Genomic DNA, 25,190 nt, shown 5'->3' on the forward strand with positions numbered 1-25,190 from the left:
CAAGCTATAGTGACTTCCCATCAGAAAGGCAGGGACGGTGAGGCAGGGTGGAAAGATCACAGGCTCTGGGGAACAGGCTTGAGGTTGAAATCGCAGCTGTGCCCTCTACTATTTGTGAGGCTGTAGACAAGTCACCTAATTAGTCTGAGTCTCAGATTTCTACATCTGAAGGACAGCGATCCTATCACCCTCCTCCTGGCTCTGGTGAGGATTTATAGATGTGAAAATGGCAGGGAAAGAAGTCTGCAAATATGACCAACAGGACTGACACTGTCCTAAGAGAGGCTTCCCAATGGAAAGGACCAAGGAAAGTTAAGTTTGAGGAAAAGATGAGGCACAAGAGAGCCTATTCCAAAACACAAGGAACAGGAAGCTGGGTTATGGGTCAGCCAGAGGCCAGGGACGCCAGTGCACACCTGTTGGGAGATGTGGGCTGTGGATACAGCTGTTTTCTAAACCAACCCAACCCTGTGGCCCTGACACACACAGCAGGCAAAGATGGTCTTCCCTGTTCCCCAGGGAAAATGTCTCAACATTAACTGGGGGTGGGGGCCCGCAAAGTGGGTGTGTGTGGTGGGTATACATGTGTTATAATCTGTGCCTTGAGCACTGGCCCAAGGAGGGGCCTTGAGCCACAAATGGTTAAAAAGCACACAGGTTACAAAGGAAAAGTCAAGTCCTTCTCCTCACCGCTCTTCCTAGACTCCATTCCTAAAAGCAAATCAGGTGGCATCTGGTCACAGGAAGATAGAATTTGCTTTCCTCTAGCTAAATAATGAGGTTTTCTCCTGGCACAAAACCCAGAGTAGGCGAGTGCCAGGGGTGACTGTGGCCCCAGCCACTCTGTGGACAATCCATTCCACTGTTTGCTTGCCCGTAAGAAGTGATCCTATTTTGATCCCTTTGAACCCCAGGACATGGATAAACACCTCTTGGTGGTTTTCTATGGATGAGACCTACCCTGTCCATGTCCTGATGAGGGGACAGAGAAGAAAAGCATCACTGCCAAGAGGGCTAGTCCCTGCAGCTTCACAATGGGAGGAATGGGGGCGGAGCAGACAGGACTCATCAACAGCTGGTCTCTGTCCTGGGAAGTGGCTAGACTCTGAGGAATGGCTCCTCAGACATTTTGGAACTGAGGTGCTGAGAACCCTCTTGGTGACAATTTTCAAGACCACGCCTCCTTCCTCTCCCTCCTCGGTTTGAGGAAGGAAAGAAGAGCATCTAGGCCAGCCAGCAGAAATGCAAATGCTTGGCTTCCCTGGAGGAAAGGGAGTTAGCTGTCGGTGCCGTTGCCACAGCAAACACAGTGAGGTCAGAGCCCCTGGGCTGGCCCGGCACTGCTGTGGTCGCTGGGGGCTGCTGGGGGCTGCTGCTAAGAGACCAGCACAACGGCAGGTCAGCTTTTCCCGCTGTGAAGCATCCCTCGCCTGCTTCTCCCATCCCCACCCCGCTTGAAGACGCTGACTCTGAGGAGGTCAGGGGCCGCCTGTGTTCCCTGGCCCCGGGCTACTTCCACTGCCCCGTGATGTGGGCCAGAGGACAGGGGCTGGGTTTCTTAGAGCAGCTGCGGGGGTAGTTTTGGTGTGTGACAGTCTGGGGGAGTAGGGAGGAACACAGCAGGCCGCTCACAGCCTGAGGTCTCTCAGAGCCCCTCTGTCCCCTGTCAACTCTTGTCCCCCACCCACAACTCAACAAGGTCAGGCTGGCAGCAGGAGACAGGGTTGGATCCCAGGGGAGCAAACTTAAAGCTGGTGACGCAAGAGTTCACTCTAGGCTCAGCGTGAGGTGAACCCAGTAGAACGAACCACTTGTGAGTAAGAGACTTGGCCAGAGTGTCAACAACAACAGTGGAATGGGCTGAGGCTCTGGGGGTGGGAAGGAGAGAGGAAAGAAACATCCTCTTCTCCAATGCCTGCCAACAAGAGGCAGTTTACTTTGGGTCTCCTCTGTAGCCCTGGGTTTCTGTTTCAGGCAAAGGCGTGGCTCTTGCCAACAGGGATGCAAAGCAGGACCACAACCATTTGTTCTGAGGGCTGAGGTGAGGTCAGCGATGTTGCCATATCCAGCCCTGCCTCTGATCACTGCCTGGCCCAGCTCTGGGCTGTTAGAATCCTAAGAGAACTCCTAGCCTGCAGACCTCAACCCTGGGGGTGGTTTGGGCCCTCACATATGGCCCTGCAGGGACCTTCTCAGAAGCCTCCAGGAAGGCAAGTTTCCTGCCTCACAGAGGCCAGCTCCTACTCTGCACCTTGGTAGGCAAGGGACAGGCCAGGCAGCGTTTCATTCCAGAGGATTTCCACTGGCAACAGAGCCACCTGAAGCAATGTGACCTACCTCTTCTTTCTTTTTTCTCCTCGGCTGTTCCACTGCTCTAACACTCACATGATCTGAAGAGGGTACTCAGGTCACCATGGAATGTAGGTAAAAGCCCCAACTACACGGTTCACTTGGCCTAGCTTGGCTTCTGTAGCTACGTTCTCCTCCCCTCTCAAGGAGGGGCATTTCTGAGGTCAAACTACCAACAGGAGACCCAGAAGAGCCAAATGTGAGGAGGTCTGACCACTCAGGAAAAACCAGAGAAGAAAAAAGATGGTGCTGGGCTGAGATCCAGGGACCGCAGGGACTTTGCCTATAGTACCAGTTTCTGCTCTGGGAATCCCATCTAACTCAGGAGACAGCTAAGCATCAACTTACCCCTCACTGCCAAGGCTGGTGGGGTAGGAAATGCCAGGGTCTGGCCTGGGGCCTGCTCTGTATCTCCTACACACATGCTCACCCACCCAGGGTTTTCTGGAACACACTTTTTGGGGTTTAAGCCCAAACAGGTCGAACCACTGGCTTCAGACCTCTTCCCAGGCCTCAGTAATCTCTAGTTTCGGGTCCCAAGTCAATCCTCCAATCTGTGGCCAACCAGAGAACCCTGCTCCCCCACCTTCAGAGTTTAGGTTCTTTGGCCTCGCTGTTGGCCTAGAACACTTGGCCTGACCTGCATTTTCCTCCACCAGGAGGCCAGCAGCCCTGAAGACCACAGGTGCACCTGGAACAGCCCTGGACCCTGTCCCTGAACAAGGCAGCATAAGCTGAGAGGGCCAACGGCAAGTCTTTACTGTGCTCAACTGTTCTGTGCCTGGCTGAGGGGCTGGGGCCCTGACCTCTAGAGAAAGCTCACTTTGAAATGCTGGACAGAAATGTTAAGACAATTATAACCCCTAGGATTATAAACTTTCTCCACGGGCCACATATTTGAAATGGGTTTCACAGCTGATTTAACTAGTAAACTGAGAAAAAGACAGGCAGGGAGTACTTGCTGGGGTATCCAAAAAAGGAATTCTCAAGGTATTAAAACACCACTGATCTATCTTTCAGGACAGAATCCCACTGAGGCCAAGCTGGACTACAACTCCAAAATGCCCTGACAAGAAAAATGGGGCAAAGTGAGGCTAGGGGTTAACAAACAAACAAACAAGGTCTTCAATGGGGGAGAAGGCTGGCTGTATGCATTGCTGATGGGGCTGAGCTGGGGCAGCAACCCTGAGTAGCTCTTGGACTGCCCTGTGCCCAACCGTCCCCTTCCCCCATAAATATATTCTAAACAGTAGCCCAATTAGTAGTTTTTTATCAAAATTTACTATTATGGGATCATGTCCTGTCTTCTTCACAAATGTGAGTCTTCAGGGCTCAATCCCATGGCTGCGGCATTGGTCACTGGATAAAAGTAGTACACCTTTTCATGTCTGCTTTCCAGAAAAGCAGAACCCAGAGTAAATCTCACATCTCCACCATCACAGAAGAATGCCCATTGTATTGCATAGCTTTGGCCAACTGAGCATAACTGTTTCATCAGCAAACCAGATTTCTACTCTCAGTACCTAACTGCTTGGCAAGATCACTTAATCTGTCTGTCATAAAGAACTATCACCAGCTAGTAGCCTTTTTTTTTGTCTTTAAGAATCAGTTCTTACTATGTACTCCTTTCAAAGGTTGGATATCGAGGCATCAATTTTTCAACTCTAAACACTAGATTACCAATATATTATAAAAGGATATAATGCAGGAACAGCCAGGTGGAACAGACACAAATGGCAAGCTATGTGGGAAGGGGCACGGAACCTCCACGCTCTTCTGAAGGTCCCGCCCTCCCCAAATCTCCACTTGTTCACCAACCCAGAAGCTCCTGCTTAATTGTTTAATTGTTTTGTGTAAGATGCTCACTCCTAGGCAAAAGCACCTTGATCCCCTGGAGTTTCCAACCACGTTTCCTTCCTTCTTTTTTTTTTTTTAAAAAAGGTTGGAAGTTGGCTTTAATTTAATTTACTTATTTATTTTTGGCCTCTCCATGCGGCTTGTGGGATCCTAGTTCCCTGACCAGGGATCGAACCTGGGCCCCCTGCAGTGGGAGCGTGGAGCCCTAACCACTGGACCGCCAGGGAAGTCCCTCCAACCACCCTTCTGATCAGTCAACCACTAAAGCCAGCTCCACCCTCATCAGAAGCCCTTTGAACTCATGGTAACCAAGTACCCAGGACTACATATATGGAAGGCACTCCAGTTAAGGCTGCCAGGCTGGGGGTGCTACTTAGTTTACATATTTGCACACTTACAGGTTTTTAAGAAAACACAAATACAAGGCTGAGGGGGAACAGAGGTTTGTCTGTACATCCTCAAATACAAAATCTGCTACTTGAGAAAGCCTTCAGGACAAACGTCAAGGAAGGAGGTCTCATAGGTGGTAAACATGAAGCACTCATTACTCTGAGACAGGGATCTTTAACCAGGTTTGGGTCGCTCATACTTTTGAGAATGCCGAAAGCCATGGACGAGCTTCCTATCCAAACTCAAAACTTTTTAGTTAAAAAAAGATCATATCTGGGACTTCCCTGGTGATCCAGTGGTTAAAACTCCACGCTTCCAATGCAGGGGGCATGGGATCCCTGGTCAGGGAACTAAGATCCCACACGCCATGCAGTGAGGCCAAAAAACAAAACAAACAAACAAACATATCTGCATCTTCATACAAAATTCTGTGTTTAACTTCAAAAGTTCCCAAATTGCCTAATGTTAAGAACCTTGCTCTTCATTGAAATGCAGGTAAAAAATACGTGACATATAGGTACCTGACAGTCATAAAAACATGCTAAGAGAAGCTGGGACACACCTATTCTGTAGGTTAACAACCACCTCCAGCTACTATGTGCCAGTGCCCATGTTAGGTGTGTGGTCACCATTTTGAGCTGTGTTTTACAGACCAGGAGACTCAGAGGATCAAGTCAGCTGCCCACAGGCACGCAGCTAGGAGGCAGCGGAGCTGGGATTCAAGCCCAGGTCTGTTTGGCTCAGAAATCCATGCCTTTTTTCCATTTCACAAATTTGCTCTCACAAAATGTTCTATTGTGCTGCTTGGGGCCTGAGCTAGGCCTGGATTGCTGCTCCAGACCCCTGCTTGCAGACCAGACTCAGAAAGCTGTGTTAAGAGTCTGGGACTGTGCCATCATGTATGGCTGACCTCTAACCAGTACTGCAGTCCAAGAGCATTATGGGGAAAAAAATACAAGGACCAGAGAGGACTTCCCAGGCACCCAATGGCCCCTTCCCTCTCCTGGGGCATGACAGTCACCAGTAAGTACCTGATCTAGGATATAGTTGCGTTTCTTTCGGGCAGCGATCTGGATGAGGCGGTTGAGGCACTGGGTGGCCTGCTGGATCAGGACGTCCCAGCGGCCGGCGTAGTTCCTCTGACGGCGTAGGCCCATCACCTGTGGGCAGGGGGTGGTGAGGGGTGGGTGGTCCTGTTTGCTGAGCAGTATTCAGGGAGTGGGAGGTGGAAGAGGAGAGACCAGGGGCTATCCTTACCCGCATCTTATCCATGATGGCATTGGTACCCAGGATGTTGTACTTCTTGGAGGGGTTGGAGGCTGCATGTTTGATGGCCCATGTGGTCTTACCGGCGGCAGGCAGGCCCACCATCATCAGAATCTGGAAGAACAGGACCAGGAGGGACACTGTGAACCAGAAACAGTGTGTGGCATGGCAGCCTGGCATCACCCTGACTTGATGGTGACGGTGAGGGTGACTCTAAACCTCATGGCCACCTCTGGGAAATGGAAGCAATAACAGCATCTACCTCATAGTACTGTTGTTGGGATTCAAAGAGACGAGGGTTGTCAGACTCTCAGCAGAGGGCCTGCTCTTATGAGTATTTACATTTTTGTTTAGGCAGGATTCAGGGGCCTCTGAAAGGGAAAGGTCCACGGAATAGGCACAAGGAGTGGTACAACCTTCCTGGAGTCTCAGATGGGGACAGACTGTATGCGTAAAGACAAGCATCATTTCTAATCAGTACGTTTACGATTTGGCAAACACTGGATGTAACCAAAATGCCCAAAAAGAAGAAAATAGCGAGGCTAATAACAATGAGTTTCAAAAGAGGTGCTCATGTGGTGGGACAAAGCTCACAAAGTAACATTAAGTGAAAGGGCAGGATATCAAAATGCTTATACCATAAGATCTCAACTGTAAGTGTGTGTGTATAAATGGCACCTAGCACAGCAAAAGGCATAGGATAAGCTCCAAAACTTTCAAAGGAAACTTATTTGTGGATGGTGGAATTAAAGGAAACTTTAATTTTCTTTATGTTTCTTAATTTTCTAGAATAAACACAAAATTACTTATATATCAGAAAGAAACATTATTTGAGGACAAAGACCACCAGTGCAGCTTCTGCAACCAAATCAGCTCTAAGTCCAGTTGCCGTTTTTGTTCTCGGAGAGCCTTGGATGGGAGCGTGGAGCTGCGCAACCTCCTCCAAGAACTCGCTCACCAGGAAGTGCCTTCACACCCTCTTCCGCTGGGAGGAAAGCCTCCTTTTCCAAGATTCTGACCACACCCGAGGAGCAGTGTGGCAACTTCCTTTTGGAATCTTTCTGACATTTAGGTGTCTTACCTTGGCACCTCCCTCTTTGGACTAAGCCACACACCCACAGCCCTCACCTCACTCTCACAGCAGCTTTCACCACACTCAGCTACTGAATGTCTCCCCTCTGTCTTGGCAGCAACGTGGCTCTGGAGAGGCGGCCACCAATTCAGGCTTCCAGGCCCACTCACCTCACACTCTGCCTTGCTCTTTGGTCCGACAGTGCCCCGGATTCGCTCACTCAGAGGAAGGTGCTGGATGAAGGTGAAACCTGGCAGGACAGAACAGTAGGGCTCTGCCCTCTGCCCGAAGTTGAACTCCACTGCACAATTCTTCACCAGGACATGAGGGTAGAGGGCCTGACCCCCTAAGGCTTCCTTCTGGATTCGGAAGGCAATGCCCATCCACTTCCCATTTTTGGTGAAGGAAAGTTCCACGTCATTTCCACATTCAAAGTCCTAGGAAAAAAAGCCAGAGAAAGATAACTGCCAATGTTCTGCTTAAGGCACAGGGAGGCACAAGTCAGAGCAGACGCAGGGAATGGAAACAGAGCTGGCATCCCAGACTCAAGTGCGTCCCTCCTCGATGTACAGATGCATCAGGAAGCACCAGGGAACAGCTCAGACAACATGCAGCCCAAAGCCCTCCTTGCCCAAGACCCAAAAAGCTGGTGGATGTGAAGTGTGTAATTTTAGGAAGCTCCAAGTATTTGAGTCTTGTGCCTAGCCTGAGATGGAGAGGAAGGCAAAAGCGGTCCTGTCCATTCTCATCCCCAGCAAGGTAACAGATGGAAAGAAAGCCACAGCAGGGCCTTTTAAGTCAGGCCCAGCTCTACACGTGCATTCATTTATATACTCTTCTTGATGCTTATGTCTACAGTGATCTGGGCCTGACACAGCTCAGAGCCTAGTGGAGAATTAGAGAAGGACACCATCCTAATTCAGTAAGAGCACCTACACAGGAGCAAGATTCTCTGAGGAGGAAGTCAAGTCCTGAACAATAAACGGGAAGGAGCCAAGTCTGGGGTGAGAGGAGAGAGTCCTAAAGAAAAGTGTTGTTTGTGTACAAATCTGGCAGTGAGAGAACATAGGGTCAGACTGGCTGAATCATAAAGGATTGGGGGTTGGGGAGTAATTTCAGGTACAGCTGGAGAGCCAGGAAGGGACCATATTCATTAATTCAACAATTTATTGAGTTCTTACTGATCAGTTGAAGTTTAGTGGTTAAGATCCTATTTTGGGGCTTCCCTGGTGGTGCAGTGGTTGAGAGTCCGCCTGCCGATGCAGGGGACACGGGTTCGTGCCCCGGTCTGGGAAGATCCCACATGCCGCGGAGCGGCTGGACCCGTGAGCCATGGCCGCTGAGCCTGCGTGTCCAGAGCCTGTGCTCCGCAATGGGAGAGGCCACAACAGTGAGAAGCCCACGTACCGCAAAAAAAAAAAAAAAAAAAAAGATCCTATTTTGGAAGGCAGGCTGCTTCAGCTCTACCATTTACTCCATCTTCAGTTTCCTTATCAAAAAAGAGGGGCCAGGGACTTCCCTGGTGGTCCAGTGGCTAAGACTCCGAGCTCCCAATGCAGGGGGCCTGGGTTTGATCCCTAGTCAGGGAACTAGATCCCGCACACTGCAACTAAGAGCCCTCACGCGGCAACGAACATCCCGTGTGCCACAACTAAGACCCAGCACAGCCAAATAAATAAATAAATATATATATTTTAAATTATTTTTTTAAAAAAGAGGGGCCATGATAAGATTCTACACTGCACAGAGTTGTTCTGAGGATTTAACAGGTGAGTGTGCTTACTACAGAGTGAGTGTATAATGAATGCGTGCTCTCATTCCAAGATGCCAGGCACTGCTCTGGGCTAAAGTGGTGGGGAGGAGACATGGTCCCTGCTATCAGCGACGGAGGGGCTCTCTGTTACCTCAGAAGTTTGGATTCGTGCTGACAGCAGCAGAGCAGAGCCCCTGACTTGTTTCGAACAGGGGAATGGCCTGGTCAAAACTGTGTTTCAGAAAGATCACTTTGGCTGCAGGGTAAAGGTTTACAATTATGGGAGACTCAAAACTTGGGATCATACAGGAGACGGAAGCAAAGGTCGGGTTCCTCACAGAAAAGTACAAGACGGGGTATTCCCTCCCTTTTGCACGCAGAGACCACCTTGGGACTTGCCCTTTGAGAAGCTGTGAAAGCCCCTTCCCCCAAGAAGCCTCCTCACCACCCTCCTCAGTGCTCACAGGGCACAGTTCTACACAGTCCTTTATATCTGTAAGTGTCCGTAAGCGCCCACACAGATCGAGACCATGCAGGGCAGACACGCAAACATCTGTTGGACTAAATCCTGCCTCGATCCTCACAGCATGGTCCCTGCCACGTCTTCTCACCTGAGCAAGAGTGGCCCAGGTCACCTTTGCTCTACCGTGGAAATGAACATCGTGGGGGACAGCCTTCCTTACGTCCACCAGCTTCACTATAGGAACTTACCATGCTGTACACAAACCAGTGCCCTCAACTGACAAACCCACCACCGACGGCGCCAACTGTCAAAGACGCAAGGGTAGCTGTGTCACTTCTGCAAAACCATTCCCAAGTGCCACACCAGGGCCTAAGGACCCAAAGTCCTTACGCCTGGCATTATTCAAAGTGTGCCATTTTTGCAGCCTTACCTCTCACATCTCCTAGTGTCGTCCCTGAGGCTCCAAGTATTTTACTCCTTATGGTTTGCTGAAGTGAGTTACACTGTTTTCTCTACCTGGAAGGCCGTTTTGTCCTTTCTGTTTTGTGAATGTTGAGAACTGAAGTCCTGACACAAATGTCCTCCCCACCAGTTCCTTCAGGTCACTGACTTTTCACACCCCTTCTAGCCCTTCACTCTGAGTCTTTTAAAGTGATGGCATTCTTTAAACAAAGGAAACTGAACATAGACTCTTAAAAGCAGAAGTAAAAATGAACAGGCTGAAGCAAGAGTTAGGCCTAAAGTTCCAAACGGCCACACACTCACAGAACCTCACGCTCAGATGGGACAGAGTCTGGGGAACCCAGTCACACGCTGATGAAACGTTAAATTGCTACAACCTCCCTGGAGTACAGTCTTGATGGTAGCTATCAAAAATTAAAAACACGCCTTTGACTCCGAAGTTATACTTTCAGAGGTAAATATTACAACCATATTCCCACAGGAATGCAAAGATGTCCAAATTGCTCACGCCAGCACTGCTAAAATGTGCTCCAAAGGGAAAGTGGGAGAGACTAAATCACACAGGATATCCATGTATGGGAACACGAAAAGCCCTCCAAGATACTCCGGTAAGTGGGAAAAAGATAAGCTGTCACTGCAGCACTGACTTCCAGCAAATAATTTTCAGGTCTGCCAGGGGAAACTGACACCTGCATCAGAATACTAGGCAGCTACTCAGTAAAAAGGTGAGAAACTAACCAAATGTCCATTAATAGAGGATTGATTATATAAATATGGTAGATCAACACAATGACTACGGACTATATATAAGAACAAAGAAATCCTCTGTGTAGTGATATATTAAAAAAAATAACTGTAAGATACATAGTTAAACAAAAAAAGATACAAAATAACATGTATAACATGCTACCTTTTGTGTAAAAGAAGAAAAATAACAATCATCTTTCTTGTATTTTGATAAAGGAATCCTGAATACCAGTGGGCTTATGTGTAGGGGAGGGCATATGTGAACCATGGGTAGAGGGGGAAGGTCTCAAGAAGACTTTATACTGCATACCTTTCTGTATTTCTGTATATTTTTGGAAACCACAGGAATTTATTAACTATTCAACAATGTTTTAAATTGAGCTAGATCTATACTATCTGTGCATACAGGAAAAGACAGCTGAGATTTACTGTTAAATGGAAAAAAATGCAAGGTTTGGAACAATGTGCAGAATATAAACATGGTTAATTTTTGTTTAAGAAAACATGCTTTTTATTGAAAAGATAATGAGGTTGTGAAAGACAAAGGAAGACTGAGAAACTGTTTCAGGCTAAAAAGACATGACAACAGAATGCAATTCATGATCCTAAACCAGAAACCAAATTGCTCTAAAGGATGTTGTTGGGACAGCTGACAAAATTTAAATGTGGACTGTGGAGTGGGCAATAGCATTAAATCAATGTTAAATTTGATAACTGTACTGTGGTTAAGATAATAGCTCTATTCTTAGAAATGCATGCTAAACTCTTAAGGAATAAAGACACAATGTAGGCAACCTACTCTCAAACAGGTCAGATAAAAATCATATACATGTATGTACATATATTTGGGAAAAATGGTAAAGCGAATGTTAGAATCTGGACAGGGCTCTGTGAGAATTCCATGGCTTTTCCTTAAGTTTGAAATTATTTCAAAAAGGGAAAAGAAAGAAAGAAAGAAAGAAAGAAAGAAAGAAAAAGAGTACCTGTGTACAAATATGAGGATGGAGAGGGAACAAAACCAAGAAGCATCCACCCGGGTAGCCACTCCTCCCTGGGGCTTCATGGCACATTTTACAAACATTTAACTTCTAGTGATAATAGTGTTAAGTAGTATTTACTGAGCATTTATTATGTGCCAGACGTTGTTGTAAGTGCTTCTAATGGGTTAACTTCATGAGTCCACATGAAATTCTAGGGTAGATGTAAACATTCTCATCGAGAGGAAACTGAAATACAGGGAGGGTAGTCCAGGGCTGGGAGAGGGAGAGGAAGATCAGGGACTGGGTCTGGGTCTAGGGATTCTGGACCCAGAGGCAACAGCCACACTCCACAACCCTGTGAGTGTTGGTCACTGCTCTTGGGGACTGAAGTTCAGCAGCAGTTCAGGCATCCTCTATCTTGTTCTGCTTTGCACCCATCCCCACTGTCCTCAAAGGCAACGCACTATTGGAAGCCTGGCTTAACCAATGTGAGGTGAAGGAAGGAAGAAGTTTTGGGATGAGATGATGCTAAAGTGGGACAAGAGCCAACATCACTGCCTTTGAGAATGGATAGGCTATTCTGTAGCAAAGGAAGATAAGAAATTCCTGAGTCTGTTTAGAAATTGTAACTCTGGTATCTAGGAAGGGAGGAAGGTTGTGCACACCTGACATCCCCAAACTTCTTTAGGGTGCCACCTGATGGCTTTGCACAAAAGACCTGAAGGGGTAGAATGGCAGAATCTTGCACAAAATGACTGCAAACGTTCCAGTGCATCAAAGAGAGACAAAGAGGTATGGCGAGAGTGGCTGGACACAGGGCAGACAATGGACAGAGGTATTCTGAAAAAGAAGTCTGCAGGTTGACCTGACAGGACCAACATTTGGTCCTGCCAACTCCCACAGGCTGCCAGCACTCACCGCAAAGCAGCCAATCACATCATTCTCTGCAAACTTGTCTCCGTAGTTTTCAAACCGGCTACTGGTGGACTTCTTCCCAGTGCCTCCATAGCCATAGGAGAAAGGCTCTTCGCCTGATGGAAGAAACAGGCAAAGGCAGGTTAAACCTGCGATGGTCACAACAGCCTTTATGGCTGTCATGTAGTTTTAAATTAAAAAATCATTTTCTTTACTAGTTTTACTCATCAGATGCTTTGGGCGGGGAAGGTAAGAAAGGTTCTGTTGAAAGGAAGCCCCTCGTTATGCAGAACTTCTGAGGGCTTGATGGCTTTAGATGTTAAGTCTGGGAGTAGGAGCTGAACTGAACTGCTTTGCACAGAAAGGGAGAATTTGGGAAAAAAAGGGAGGAGGGAAGAGAGGAGCTGGGATGGAGGAAGGTTGTATGCTGAGATGCATCCCTTTGCTGTGACATTCAATATTCAGTTAAGTCTCCTAATGGCGTCAATTTTTGCTGCCAATGAGTTTTGGTCAGAAATCAGTAAAAGGATTTTGCTTTTGCAGACCATGAGGTCTAACCCCTAGGAAAGGTACTGGATTGCCTTAGGCTACAGAACTGGGTGCCGATGCAATATGACTGAGACCCCAAGGGCCCTGGCTGACAACTGGGTTACAGAGAGATCCTAGGCGAGGAACCCAAGGAGCATCCTGCCAGTAAAGCAGGAGCCAGCAGCATGAATCCCAGGCCCAGTTCTAGTACGAATCAGCTGTGTAACCTTGGACACCTGCTCCGCTGTTCTGGGCTTTGTATCTTTATCTGTATCAACTACTTTCCACTTATACCTCAAAACTGAAAGAAAGATAAAAGGAGATGACACATGAATCTTAAATAAAAACTGCTAATACGTATCAAAATGAAAAGTGTTCACTGTTTTTAATGTAGCATTTCTACTTTTAAAGATCAGACTAATTACACACAAGGACAGCTCAAGTGTTTAACAGCAAAAATTTGCAATCAACTTAAATGACCTACAAAACACTGATAAATAAGTGATACAACTGTAAAGTGAAAAATTATGCAGTGGTCAAAAAAGCTATACTTATTTACAAAAATATACCCATGGATATTAAGTGGGAAAAAAGCAATCAGGTTACAGTAGTCCGTATAATGTGCCCCATCTGAGAAACACAAAGGACAAAGGAATTGTCTGGAAGGCTACAGATGAAAATGTTAACATTGGTCGTTATCTCATAGGTTTAGAAGGATTTTCATTTTTCTCCTCTGTAATGGCCTGAATTTTCACAAGGAGCATACATTATTTTCATTTTTTTCTTTACACGTTATTTTCATAATCAGAATGTTTTTACGACCAAGGAAGAAGGTCTCAGCATTGGTCACTGAAATCAGTCACTTGGGGTCAGAAGGTCACTGAGGCCTGGGGTTCTGTGAAAATTCAAAACCTCTCAAGGCAGCCCCTGCCTCTCTCCACCAGCCAGCCCTGGCCCCACTGGTCTCTGCTTTCTTTTTTACACTGGGTTAAGCTCTGGACAGAAAATTCCAGATAGGACTTAATGGGACTTGAGGAACTTATTACTTTCAGCTTGGTTTGAGAACAGGAGACAACTGGTCTTTTTTTTTTTTTTTTAAGAAAGGGAACAGTTTTCTAAAGAGAACTTTGGACCCTCTTCTTAAATATGCAGGATAAATTTTTGTAGAAAAGTTGTTATATCAGTGTGGTCCTTCCAACTGAATCCTGTATGTCTGAAGATGGGCAGCGGCACAAGCCTAATCCTTGTTGTCTGTTCCATACCAGGGTAGTTCTGTTCTGGGTCCAATGCGGGAAAGAGAAACTTAGGAAGCTTGAGAATCCAGGGACAGAGGCACCCGCTCTACTCTCTGGATTGCTTGGCTGACCTCCTCTTACCTAGCTGAGTGCTGCAGGAGTCCAGGGACCAACCAATACGGACAACATGTGGGTCGGGCTCTGTAGATGGAAGGTGCTTCACAGAGATTTCCTCATTGATCTGGGAACAGAGAACAAGAGGGCTCAGAAGTGATTCTCTGGAGGCTGATGGGTTACAAGGCAATACAGGAGGGAAGTGCGCAGATGTTAAAAAAAAAAAAAAAAAAAAAAGAATGGCTTTTGCTGCTGGGGAAAAGGTATCTACACTGCTCTGAAGGGCCTGCTGTACTGAAACCAGGGCCTCTAAAGGGCTTAGGAGAGTTCAGGGCCACAGAGAAGGGAATTTCAGAAACAGTTATTTTTTAGTTTTAACACTTGCTGCAGGGGAAACAGGGACTCTCATAACATTTGGTGTAGAAACATAAATTGGTACAATGTCTTTGGAGGGCAACTTAGTCTTTATTAACTACAAATGCACATGCTCTAATAACCAAGCAATTCAACTTCCAGTTTATCCTATAGATACATACACACAAAAATATTCAGTGAGGCAGTGTTTACGTTGAAAAGGGAGGGAGGGAGGGAGAAAGCAAGTAGAAACCACCTATAAGGCACTGGTCACATTATGGCACATCCCTGCCACAGAGTATGATGCAGCAGTTAAAAAGAATGAGGCAGGGCTGATACACTGGGGTATGGAAAAATGTCCAAGATACAGTGTTAAGTAAAAGCAGCAGAAAGAATAAAAGGTACCTTCTGGGGACTTCGCTGGTGGCGCAGTGGTTAAAAATATGCCTGCCAATGCAGGGGACACAGGTTCGATCCCTGGTCCGGGAAGGTCTCACGTGCCACGGAGCAACTAAGCCCGTGCACCACAACTACTGAGCCTGTACTCTAGAGCCCGCGAGCCACAACTACTGAGCCTGCGTGCCACAACTACTGAAGCCCACGTGCCTAGAGCCCCTGCTCTGCAACAAGGGAAGCCACCGCAATGAGAAGCCCGCGCACCGCAACTAAGAGCAGCCCCTGCTCGCCGCAACTAGAGAAAGCCTGTGTGCGGCAATGAAGACCCAATGCAGTCAAAAATAAATAAAAATTAAAAAGAAAAAAAAAAAGGTACCTTCTGACTTAACCTTTAATTAAATCAGAGGTTAGACTGTCTAATAACCAATATCTATCTCCATTAGATTGTGGCTTTCGGAAAGTTACCCTATGTCACTGACTTTTGAACACACATTTTTCACATTTTAACACCTCCAAAGTCAGGATATATCTTACAATTGATGTGTGAAAGCCCTGTCAGTATAATTGGCAGTGTTTCTCTACGAGTAGCACAAAACAATGCACAACTTAGAATCAGCGTCTTAGCCAAGCAAATATGATAACCCTTGGTCTTAGCTTCCACCTCTAAAAAATGGGGGACAACAGTATGTATTTCATGATGATACTGTGAGGATTAATGGAGATATCCATGAAAAGAACTTGGCACTGTATCGAGCACGTGCAATGTGTTCTGTAAGTATTACCTATCATAAATAAGTTTGGATATGCAAAGGATACACAAGAAATTGTTAACACATAAGGTATCTCTGGAGAATAGGATGGGGATTGGGAGGATGTGAGTGTAACTCTGGTTTTCACCCTATAGTCTTTTGTGCCTTCTGAACTTTATTAAACACGAGCACATATTATTTTCATAAACATAACCAGACGTGGAACTGTGGAGAGATGATGGTAGAGGATGACCTGATGGCAGAACCTTTCTTTTTCTTGCTCTTCCCTGTCCTCCCTTTAATTGGTGATGAGCAATTCTTTCTAGCTCACTGTTCTTCCAATCAACTCCTTTTCCTAGTTCTACAAATGTCATCCCTAGAGTGGTTGGCTATACAATACCTGGGTCAAACCCCATCAAGGGAAAATCTGTTTGATGAAGCAATGTATGGTCGGCCTGCTTTCCCCATGTATTATTTAGCAATGACATAGTTCTTCTGAGTTCATTTTACTTTTTTTTTTTTTTTGCCGGGACACAGTCTATGCTCAATCAAATCTCTTTTGCAATCATGGCTCTGACCAAGGTGTCTGGTGACAGGCTATTCCAGAGGATGGACCGATTTTCTGTCTCTATCCCGTCTGGTTGCTCCCACTCACCTTCATCTCAAAGCACACACGGCCCCTTCTGACCCCATAGCTGGCACGGGCTCCTGACCACAGGTATGCAAAACCTTCAATTGTGAGTGGGTAGCCACTACTCCGGTCTCGGGCCACCTTGAAGTGGAGGTCGCAGTTATCTGTGGAGGAAAAAGCCTGTATTTGGCTGATGTTTTAATGGTCCCGAGAGGGACAGGCACAGGCAGAGGTAAGTTCCCCAAGAGTGTTAACCAGGAGTACACAAGCTGACACACCATGGGGGCAGGTTCATGAGAAGCCAGCCGCATCGCCTAACCAGTCTCCCTTTTAGCACAGAGGCCCTAGACTACTGCAAACTGGCCTGCACAGGATGAAAGCAGCCCCTCCACATAGGAACGAGGGTTTTTCACCTGGCTGAGGTCCCAGGATGGCTGTCGGGGGGGCCCCTGGAAATAATACACACATGCTTCTAGTGGGGATATACACTTGCTAGGGAGAGGGTCCATATTCTTACCAGTTTCAAGGGATTTTAGAATTTAAAAAGGTTAATCCCCACTGCCATACACTTCAACCATCTCCCAAGCTAACTCTATTAGTGTGGAAGCCAGACTCCTGCTGCCAACAGCTGCACAAACATCTGGCCCTGATCCACACCCACCACCCAGGACCACCGTCAGGTGCGCCAGACTCCCACCTCCTCGTGTGGGCCTAGGACTCTGCTGCTCGGACTCTCCCTCCTCTTCAAGTCTTTTCTGACCATCTCGTCCAGTAGGCTCTCTCCTTTCTCTAAAGGCTGAGTGCCATGGTCTGTACAACTGGCATTTGGTCAGATGCTGCTTCATGGACCACCGCCACCCAATACTTTTAAAAAATGTTCAGCTTTACGCTGGGTATAATGTCTTTGAGATCTTGCGATAGAAGGGACTGTGTACGAGATGTCTTTATCTCTTCCAAAGCATGAAGCCACTGGTCTATAAACATGAGCTACGTAAAGAAGTACACGAATGAACTGCTGTTAACTTTCCGCTCTGTTGAAAAGTGCAGTTCTCAGACTTGATTGGGCTTCTGGGTGTGTTTAAAAATTCGGATTCACAGGCTCTACCACGTAGAATTTGTCTTAGGAGGTCTGAGGAGGGGCAGGACCTCTATATTCATTCCCCCAAGTGTTTAGATGCACAGTCAAGGAGAAAGCCACTTATCCAGAGGAAAGAAAACTGAACTGGAGGACAGACCAGGTTAATGCCTGAGAAGACAAAACGGCATTGGTTTCACCAGGAACGTGAGCAGCTGATGGAAACTGGGGAAACGGCCGTCAAAGAGTTAAGTTTCCCCAGCAGCACTCAGGTTCCCTTCCCGCTTAAATGACAACCCTCCGTGTTTACAGGGTGCTAGGGTTTTCCAACTTGCTCTGGTATCCACTCTCTGATGAACGTCACTCAAAGTCCTCTGAGGTATCAGGGCAGGATTATTCCTCCCTGAAGAGAAGCTCAGAGAAGTAGAATGACTTGCCCAGAATCTCACAGTTAGAGCTGAGAGCAGATCTTCTGTCTCCAAACCAGCACCCTCATTCTAGAGCTCTGCTGTTTCTCACATCTGAACTAACACTGGCTCTGGATGGTGCCGGGCAGGAATTCTGTGAAGGTTAAGGCAGCCTCCCAATCCTGACTGGAAGGCAGTATCAGACAGGCACTCCAAAGACTCACATGTGTCGATGGCAACAAGGGTGTCATCAAAGTCATCTTCATCCTCTTCAGCGGGAGGCTGAGGAGAGCGGCCCCTGTGTCATAAAGAGGTATTAAGTTACATGAGAACGGACAGACAAGGGAAGAAGGGAACTGAAGGTTCTGCTTGAATTTACAAGTGGCCTCCAAGCTGCTTCCTGGATTTCAAGTTCTTGCCACGGAGGTTAGCAAAAGAACTCTGGAATCTTATATCCTTGCAGTGAGAGCAATGACTGTTAACTCCTAAGGTAGGGTCAGGGACTGAAGAGGGCCTGCCCTGCTAACGAGGGCCATCAGAATCATTTAGAAAGTTTTTCCAAGAAGACTCTTCTCTCACACCCCCAGATTCTGATCCACCCCTTTACACGCTGAGAATTACCTCCATGCTGAACTCTGTTACCAGTGGAAGCCTATGGTAGCCCAAAGAGTACTGGGCCAGGAGTGGGAATCTGTAAGAATTTAGATAAACCTTTTATTACAATTTGTCCATATTCCAGGCTTCCTTAAACTCCACACCTGAAAGGATTTGAAATGACCCATTTTTTTCAGTCTCTTTCTCTTTAAAAATGTCTTTAGGGCCTCCCTGGTGGCGCAGTGGTTGAGAGTCCGCCTGCCGATGCAGGGGATACGGGTTCGTGCCCCGGTCTGGGAGGATCCCATATGCCGCGGAGCGGCTGGGCCCGTGAGCCATGGCCGCTGGGCCTGCGCGTCCGGAGCCTGTGCTCCGCAACGGGAGAGGCCACAACAGTGAGAGGCCCGCATACCGCAAAAAAAAAAAAAAAAAAAAAAAAAAAAAAAAAAATGTCCTTAATTATGAACAAGAGTCACTTGTACCAAAATACTAAAAGAGACTATGTGAAAAAACTGGTGGTTTCCAACATATGGGAATAAGGGAAAGGGGTGCAAGTGTGGAGTCTAATGTTCAGCGTCCTGCCTGGGACAGGCTGGATGACCTCAGTCCACCATATGCTCAGACCAGGTACACTGTGCCCATCTAGTTCCTGGCACTCCCCCAGCAGCAGGCTTTCCTTTGGTGGAGTGCCCTTCTGACCCTGCCAGTCCAAGGCTAGCACAGAGCCTGGTACGAAGAAAGAGATCATCACACGGTAAGCCTATCCTAGGAAGCTTCCTGTCACCCCTGGATGAAAGCAAGTGCTCTTCCTCTGCTCTCCATCAGCAAGTAGCTCTAGGCCTCTGTTCTATGGGGGGTAGTAGGAGAAACTCATAATAGGTGGGTTCCACCTCCTGACTTGAGTCACAGCCATGAGACCCAGGCCCTGTCTTAAACAGTCACAAGTAATTAGAGGATGGACTCCACCAGATAGGAAATAAGATGTGTCAGATGACCAGCCCAGATGAATAGAGAAGGAGTGATCATTCCTAGTTTCCCTGATTGGAAAAGGCTTCACACAGGAGCTGAAGGAGGGAAGGAGGAAGGGGTAGGTCTGGGCCTGGGGGCGAAGGGAGGGGGAAGGCTTGTCAGGGAAGGGAAAAGGAAATGACCAGGGGGAGGCCACTCCCACCCATGAGCTCCTGACCCTTACACAAAACCCACTGTCCAAATCACCTGTGCCTCCAGGGTCTATCCCAAGGGTGGGCACGTGTGAAAGCACTATGAGTGCTGATAATGAATGAATGAACAGATGGATGGAAGGGGTGTGTTTCGGAGTAGGTCAGGAAATAAATCTTTCTTTCAACTGAGGGATATCAAGCAACGGTTAAGAACAGAACACTGTGCTGGACTGCAGGGCAGTGGGGCAAAGGACTGAAAAGGCAGGCTGGCATCTCACATGTGTTTGAACTTTACCCTGAAAGTAATGGGAAGGGAAGAACTGAGGGAAGGACCAAATATTTAGCAAAGCTGAATCTGGTAGTGAGTGCAGGAAGAACTGGAGGAGCGTGTGAGGGAGGGAGAACTCCGCTCTGCCCCTCCCGGCTAGTACGAAGGTCCCAGTGGGCACCAGGCTACAGACATAGAGACCTACTGGAAAAAGGGTGACCACTGCCTCACAGACCCACCTCCTATCCTCTCGGTGCTCGAAATACCCCCGTCCCCGGTTTTCTTCATAAGGCCTCTTGCGACTCTGGAACTGCTGTCTGTCTGGTTTGAGTTGAGATGCTTCGGGTGGGAGGAAGCTGGTGGGTGCTTCTTGCTTCATCTCTGTCTTCACTTCTACTGTCAGGACAAATCCAGATGGTCAAGACACTCAGAAACTCCTCAGCTATCACCTTCCTGGTCCCCTTTACGTCAGGAGATACTGGAAGGATCCTGACTATGGTGATGAGGTCTGGGCCCAGGCAGCTTGCTGAGTTCAACGGAAGCCTGCTGAGGGAGCCAAGACGGCTGTCCTGGAGAACAGGGCTAGAATAAAGGGAGGCTGGGGATGGCCATCCAGGCACATCAGCACCAGCAGTTGATGGGGTAACAGATGTCAGTCAGATAACTCTCAGGCTTCGTGGGGAGGGAGAGGGGACTTCAGCACTCAACAAGGACAAGCTCGCTAAGGGCCTACCCAAAGGCGAATGACTGCCTTGGCTATCTTGCCAAAGGCCCCATGAAAGTTGGCAGCTACCTTGGCCTGCACCAAGTGGGAGGGAGCCCCCAAAACTTCTAAGATTCCACAGTTCCACATTCTCTAATTTCTCCTCCCCAAGAATCTCTTCACTTCAGTCCTCACAAAGTTTCTTCAGTCTAGCAATGGAGGGGAGAAAGTCAATTCAACAGTGTCGTGGTCCCACAGCTAACTCTACCGGCTTTCATCACTCTATTACAAAGCCCAGAATCATTCCAGAAGGGAGGGTCTGCAGTTAAGCCAGCCCACAGGTGTGATGGCCTCATTAAGTCACACCACAAATAGGAAGTCAGTAACATGCTGTAGACCACAGGAAAATCCCAGTCTCAGGCAGACTCCCAGAATCCGTGCCTACCAAGGGAAACCCATGGATTCAGTCTAGCCTCATCTCTCTCACAGCATCTATGGATGCTGTGGATCACTCACACCTACACATTTCAGCATTCAACTCAAGACCACCCTGGATCACCCCCTGGCTTGGGCATGCAGACCAAACCTCTCAGAGAAGGCTCGTCGCTTGCTAGGGCAGAGATGGTGCTCACTCACCTGAAGAGAACTTCCATGGTTCCCAGCACAGAGCTGGGCTCACAGGAGGCCCTGATAAATGTCTGCACGGAAAATACTCTCCTTGGGCCAAATGATCCCACAAGTCTCACAGAGCCTGACACAAATCTACGGTTTAACCTACATTCATTAAAGTCCTGAGCCACCCACAAGAAATGCCTGGGGATTTCACTTTGTGGATGAACCAGAATGGAATCAGATAGAACCAGCTAGATTCACTAAGAAAAGGCACTGGGGCCACAGCACAGTGAAAGGAGCACAAGACTGGGAGCCAGTCCTGGCTCTGTCATTACTCAACGGTAGGACCCTGCTTCCCCAACACCAGGACACTACTGGTGAGGAGTGCTGCTTACTGCCCAAGAGCAAAGGGCCCAGAAGCCAGCTTCCTGGTTCCAACCCCGGCCCTGCCACCTCCCCATCTATAAACTGGGGAAACAGCTACAGTACAATTGGGTTTCCCAAACTGGCACTACAGGGAACTTTGTTCTACAAAGACACATTTACATGTTTGGGAAATCCTGGGTTTAAACAATGTGACACAGAGTTTTTCCCAATCCAGGACTTCTCAGCATCTTTAATGCTCTAACGAGCACAGTGACTCTCCCAGAGGTGGTATAGAATACGCTGCATTTTTCAGATGTGTTTGTCCAAGGAACCTTTTTCTGAGAAGTCCCTAATAATATCTCCTGGAATGATATCCTTCAGAACGTGGGGAACACTGGACTAGATTTAGAAGGTCCTTTCTGGCTTCCATGTTCTAAGATTCTAAGTAAGACTCAAATATTGGCCTCCAGGTCTCATCTCTCTAGGACGTTGGTACTAACATCTGGAAACACACCGTGAAGACTCCCCTCTCCTAACACTTGGGAGTGGGACTAAGTTCTTTCCTTCAAAAAGACCTTGCCAGAGTGACAAAGCCCAAGTGGAATGCCCAAGAGAAAGATGCAAAGTCTCTGGGAAGACAGGCACTAGACAGAAGGTAAGGGCCACCCACACGTAGATTCTATTTCCTTCAAGAGAGACAGATCATGTGCGCTTTCCTACCTGGGCGATAGGCCTGCTGCTGCTGGTCCATTTCCAGCGTTCTCCTCTCGTAGCCTGACTCGTTCTCTTTCTTGATGACCTGCGTCTCATAGAATTGGTTCTGCATGGTAATATTGTCCATGACATCTTAAAACAAAAAATGGCCAGTTAGAAGGGTGTTTCTTGGGACTAGACGTAGCTTTTTAATGCAAAACGACACCATCCCCACTGGGGACAATTAGTCTGCCAAAGGCTAAAAGGTGGGATAACACCCTCAGATGGAAACCCACCTGGGAAATCAGGGGCCCCAGCTGCCTGAGGACATGCTCTCTTGCCCCTCAAAAGGTTGGAGATCTATCTGTGATTGGGTTCTACAGAATCCCAACATACAAAACCAAATGAAGCAGAACTGCTCTGGTTGAAGCAAGGAGATGGGAGAGTAGGAGAAGGGGTCCAGCTTGACCTTGCCCTCTAAGTCTCCACTAGGGTGGGAGGTAACTCCACAGACACCTGGGATTCCATGGAGCACAGTTTAAAAATTACCAGCCTAGCTGTTCTCTGATGTGGTATAATGCTTAGAGAGTTACCTTTAGGGTACAACCTTAAAAACTGTTCAGAGCACAAACCAGTCCTCTGTCCGACCCAATTCACTACTCCCACCTGCATAGCCAACCCTCTTTAAGAATCTCTTCCACCCTGCAATAGCTGTAAAGATCAGGGGTAACCATCTCAGTTGAAGAGGAAATGGGGGAGGAAGGAAAGGAACTGTTAAGAAAACAGGAGCCATGATAATAGTGGCCTTCAGACTCATTAGGGATAAATCCTAAAATATTTGGAGTTAGGTGGGAAGGGTTTCAGGAAGGTGTCTTGTGGGTTCAGGAGGAACTCAACTGAAGGGTGGCAAGAATAACAGTATCAGGGAATTCCCTGGAGGTCCAGTGGTTAGGACTCAGCACTTTCACTGCCAGGGCCAGGGTTCAATCCCTGCTTGGGGAGCTAAGATCCTGCAAACTATGCAGCACCGAGAAAGAAAGAAAGAAAAGAAAGAAAAGAAAGAAAGAAAGAAAAAAGAATAATAACATCAACTATTTATGGAGTACATACTACATACCAGATGCTGGGATACAGCTGAGAATACGCTTGCCCCACTAAAACCTTCAGTTTAGCAAGACAGACACACGTTAAACAAATACGTAAGCACAAAAATTATGATTGGGTTAAGGGCTATGAAGAAGTACCAGGGGCTAAGATCAGGGACCCAGAAAGTAAGAGATAAGCCTTGACTCAAAGGATACATAGGTGATGATAATTCAGTGACCAGAATGGAGAAAACATTCCTGGGGTTGGGATGACACATGTGAGAGCTCACAGGTGGGACTAAAACCTGAAACTCCCTCAAGAACCTTGTAGGCAAACCCAGAGAGAACTCTGGAAACCTAGGGTTAGTAGTGAGCAGGTTCTCCACCCCAGGGGCAAGCTTTGCTAGGTGCCTCCAGAGCCCTACTAGTGGCTGTGCCAGGACTAGTGAGGCAGAACCACAGGGAAGGGCAGATTATTCTGCTGCTTGCTAACTGATTGGATCCCTTCTCAGAGGACAAATATATCTGGGCACAAACCAGGTGCAGCCAAAGGGAGGAAAGTCACAGATCACGTGGTCTGCTACAGGTCTGTTTACCAGGGTTGAAGGAAGGGTTTGGAGGGGGGCATAAAAAGGGACCCAAAGGATTTTGTTATAAGGTGTAGGGGAGGAAGGAAGACGCAGAATAACTTCTTAATTAGAACACAAGGGACCCTTTCAAACTATTTTCTTTCTTCCAGGCTCCAAGCACAGTGTTCTTCTCGCCACGGAAGCCTCACATCTCTCTGAGAATCTCCTGTGCTCACAGAGGAAGCCTTGCTCAGAGAAGCTATGGTTCTGGGGCCCTTCTCCGCTCTCTAAAACATCCACCTCCTAATAACAGACAGGCCCAGTGCTAAGCCCCTTACGAATGTAATCTCATTCGTAACAACCCTGGGGGGTGGGGACACTATTATTATCCCAGTTTTACACACAAGGGAACCAGGGCTCACAGAGGTGAAGTGACTTGCCCAAGACAAAATCTGAGTCTAGAGTCTATGCTCTAAAGCACATCACTTTTCTTTGGAGCCACCTCCAGCCATTGGCCCTTCTTCCTAGGCATTCCTGCCAGGGTCTCGCCTGCCCTAGGCAGGCACACTGGGCCACTCCTTCCTTCCTTCACAGGTCTCTGCAATGGGAAGTACTTTCCCCAGCATCTGAGTCCTAGACAATCGCTCTCCACCCCAAATCTACCCTCAGATTGCCCTGCTCCAGGAGATTCCATCTCTCTTCAACAAGTAAATACCCAATGCCAACCCCAAATCCAGTCTCTTCTCTGACCCTCTTGTTCTCCCCATTTCCTTAGCCCTATGGCTGAGAATACCCTCTTTTCAGAGAAATAACACAAACTCTGAATGCCAGAGTCCTTTCTACTTACTCTTCAACCTCTCCAATCGCTGTCCTGCTAGAAAGCCACCCTTTTCTAACTCCAGATTTAGTCCCTCCCATACCGGGGTCGCCTCCCTTCAGAAAGTAACAGATCTACTCCATCCCCTCTCCTTCAGAGACTCCTTCAGAGTCACACCTTCTGGCTGATGCACAGGTTCCCAGCTACCCCTTGAGGCCCCTCCAATCCCTGAGCACAAAAATAACTGCTTCTGGGGAGCAAGGAGCCCTCCTGTGGAGATGCTCGGCCTCAGAAACACTCCCCCCTACTCCACCCTGAGGTCCCCAGCCAAGTCAACAGGTTTTCTTTCACCCTCCACATCCTACACACTCTCCCCTCCCCTGCATTTGACAGACCAGCTACACACTCCTGTGCTGCACACAAGGACCCTCTATCCCCTAAATACTCCCTCGAGTATCTACTTGTTATCTACCCCACCCACCCCCAGCTACCCTTGTTCTCCAAACATCCCATACTGTTCATCTAAGACCATTCGGCAGTAGCCACGGCGTTATTTGTTCTCAGAGCCTTCCCAGCTCTA

The 25,190-nt window shown here is 47.7% G+C and overlaps 1 protein-coding gene across 6 annotated transcripts in view; it reads right to left on the reverse strand.

Annotated features, from left to right (window-relative positions):
- Nucleotides 1-25,190, reverse strand: part of HNRNPUL1 (heterogeneous nuclear ribonucleoprotein U like 1) — a 35,832-nt gene that overhangs the window by 7,810 nt on the left and 2,832 nt on the right. For 5 of the 6 annotated variants that reach the window (XM_060083211.1, XM_060083207.1, XM_060083212.1 and 2 more), the window contains exons 2-10: nucleotides 22,167-22,292; nucleotides 20,005-20,161; nucleotides 17,968-18,041; nucleotides 16,286-16,425; nucleotides 14,159-14,258; nucleotides 12,258-12,370; nucleotides 7,105-7,371; nucleotides 5,854-5,976; nucleotides 5,628-5,756 (exon numbers count right to left, since the gene is read on the reverse strand). In XM_060083211.1, coding sequence (XP_059939194.1) covers nucleotides 5,628-5,756; nucleotides 5,854-5,976; nucleotides 7,105-7,371; nucleotides 12,258-12,370; nucleotides 14,159-14,258; nucleotides 16,286-16,425; nucleotides 17,968-18,041; nucleotides 20,005-20,161; nucleotides 22,167-22,287 — 1,224 coding nt within the window. In that variant the 5' untranslated portion in view covers nucleotides 22,288-22,292. The remainder of the gene's footprint in view (nucleotides 1-5,627; nucleotides 5,757-5,853; nucleotides 5,977-7,104; nucleotides 7,372-12,257; nucleotides 12,371-14,158; nucleotides 14,259-16,285; nucleotides 16,426-17,967; nucleotides 18,042-20,004; nucleotides 20,162-22,166; nucleotides 22,293-25,190) is intronic. The other variant, XM_060083208.1, reaches the window with a different exon arrangement.

Source organism: Mesoplodon densirostris, chromosome 19 (genome assembly GCF_025265405.1).
Source record: "Mesoplodon densirostris isolate mMesDen1 chromosome 19, mMesDen1 primary haplotype, whole genome shotgun sequence".
In the NCBI taxonomy this organism is placed as follows: domain Eukaryota; kingdom Metazoa; phylum Chordata; class Mammalia; order Artiodactyla; family Ziphiidae; genus Mesoplodon; species Mesoplodon densirostris.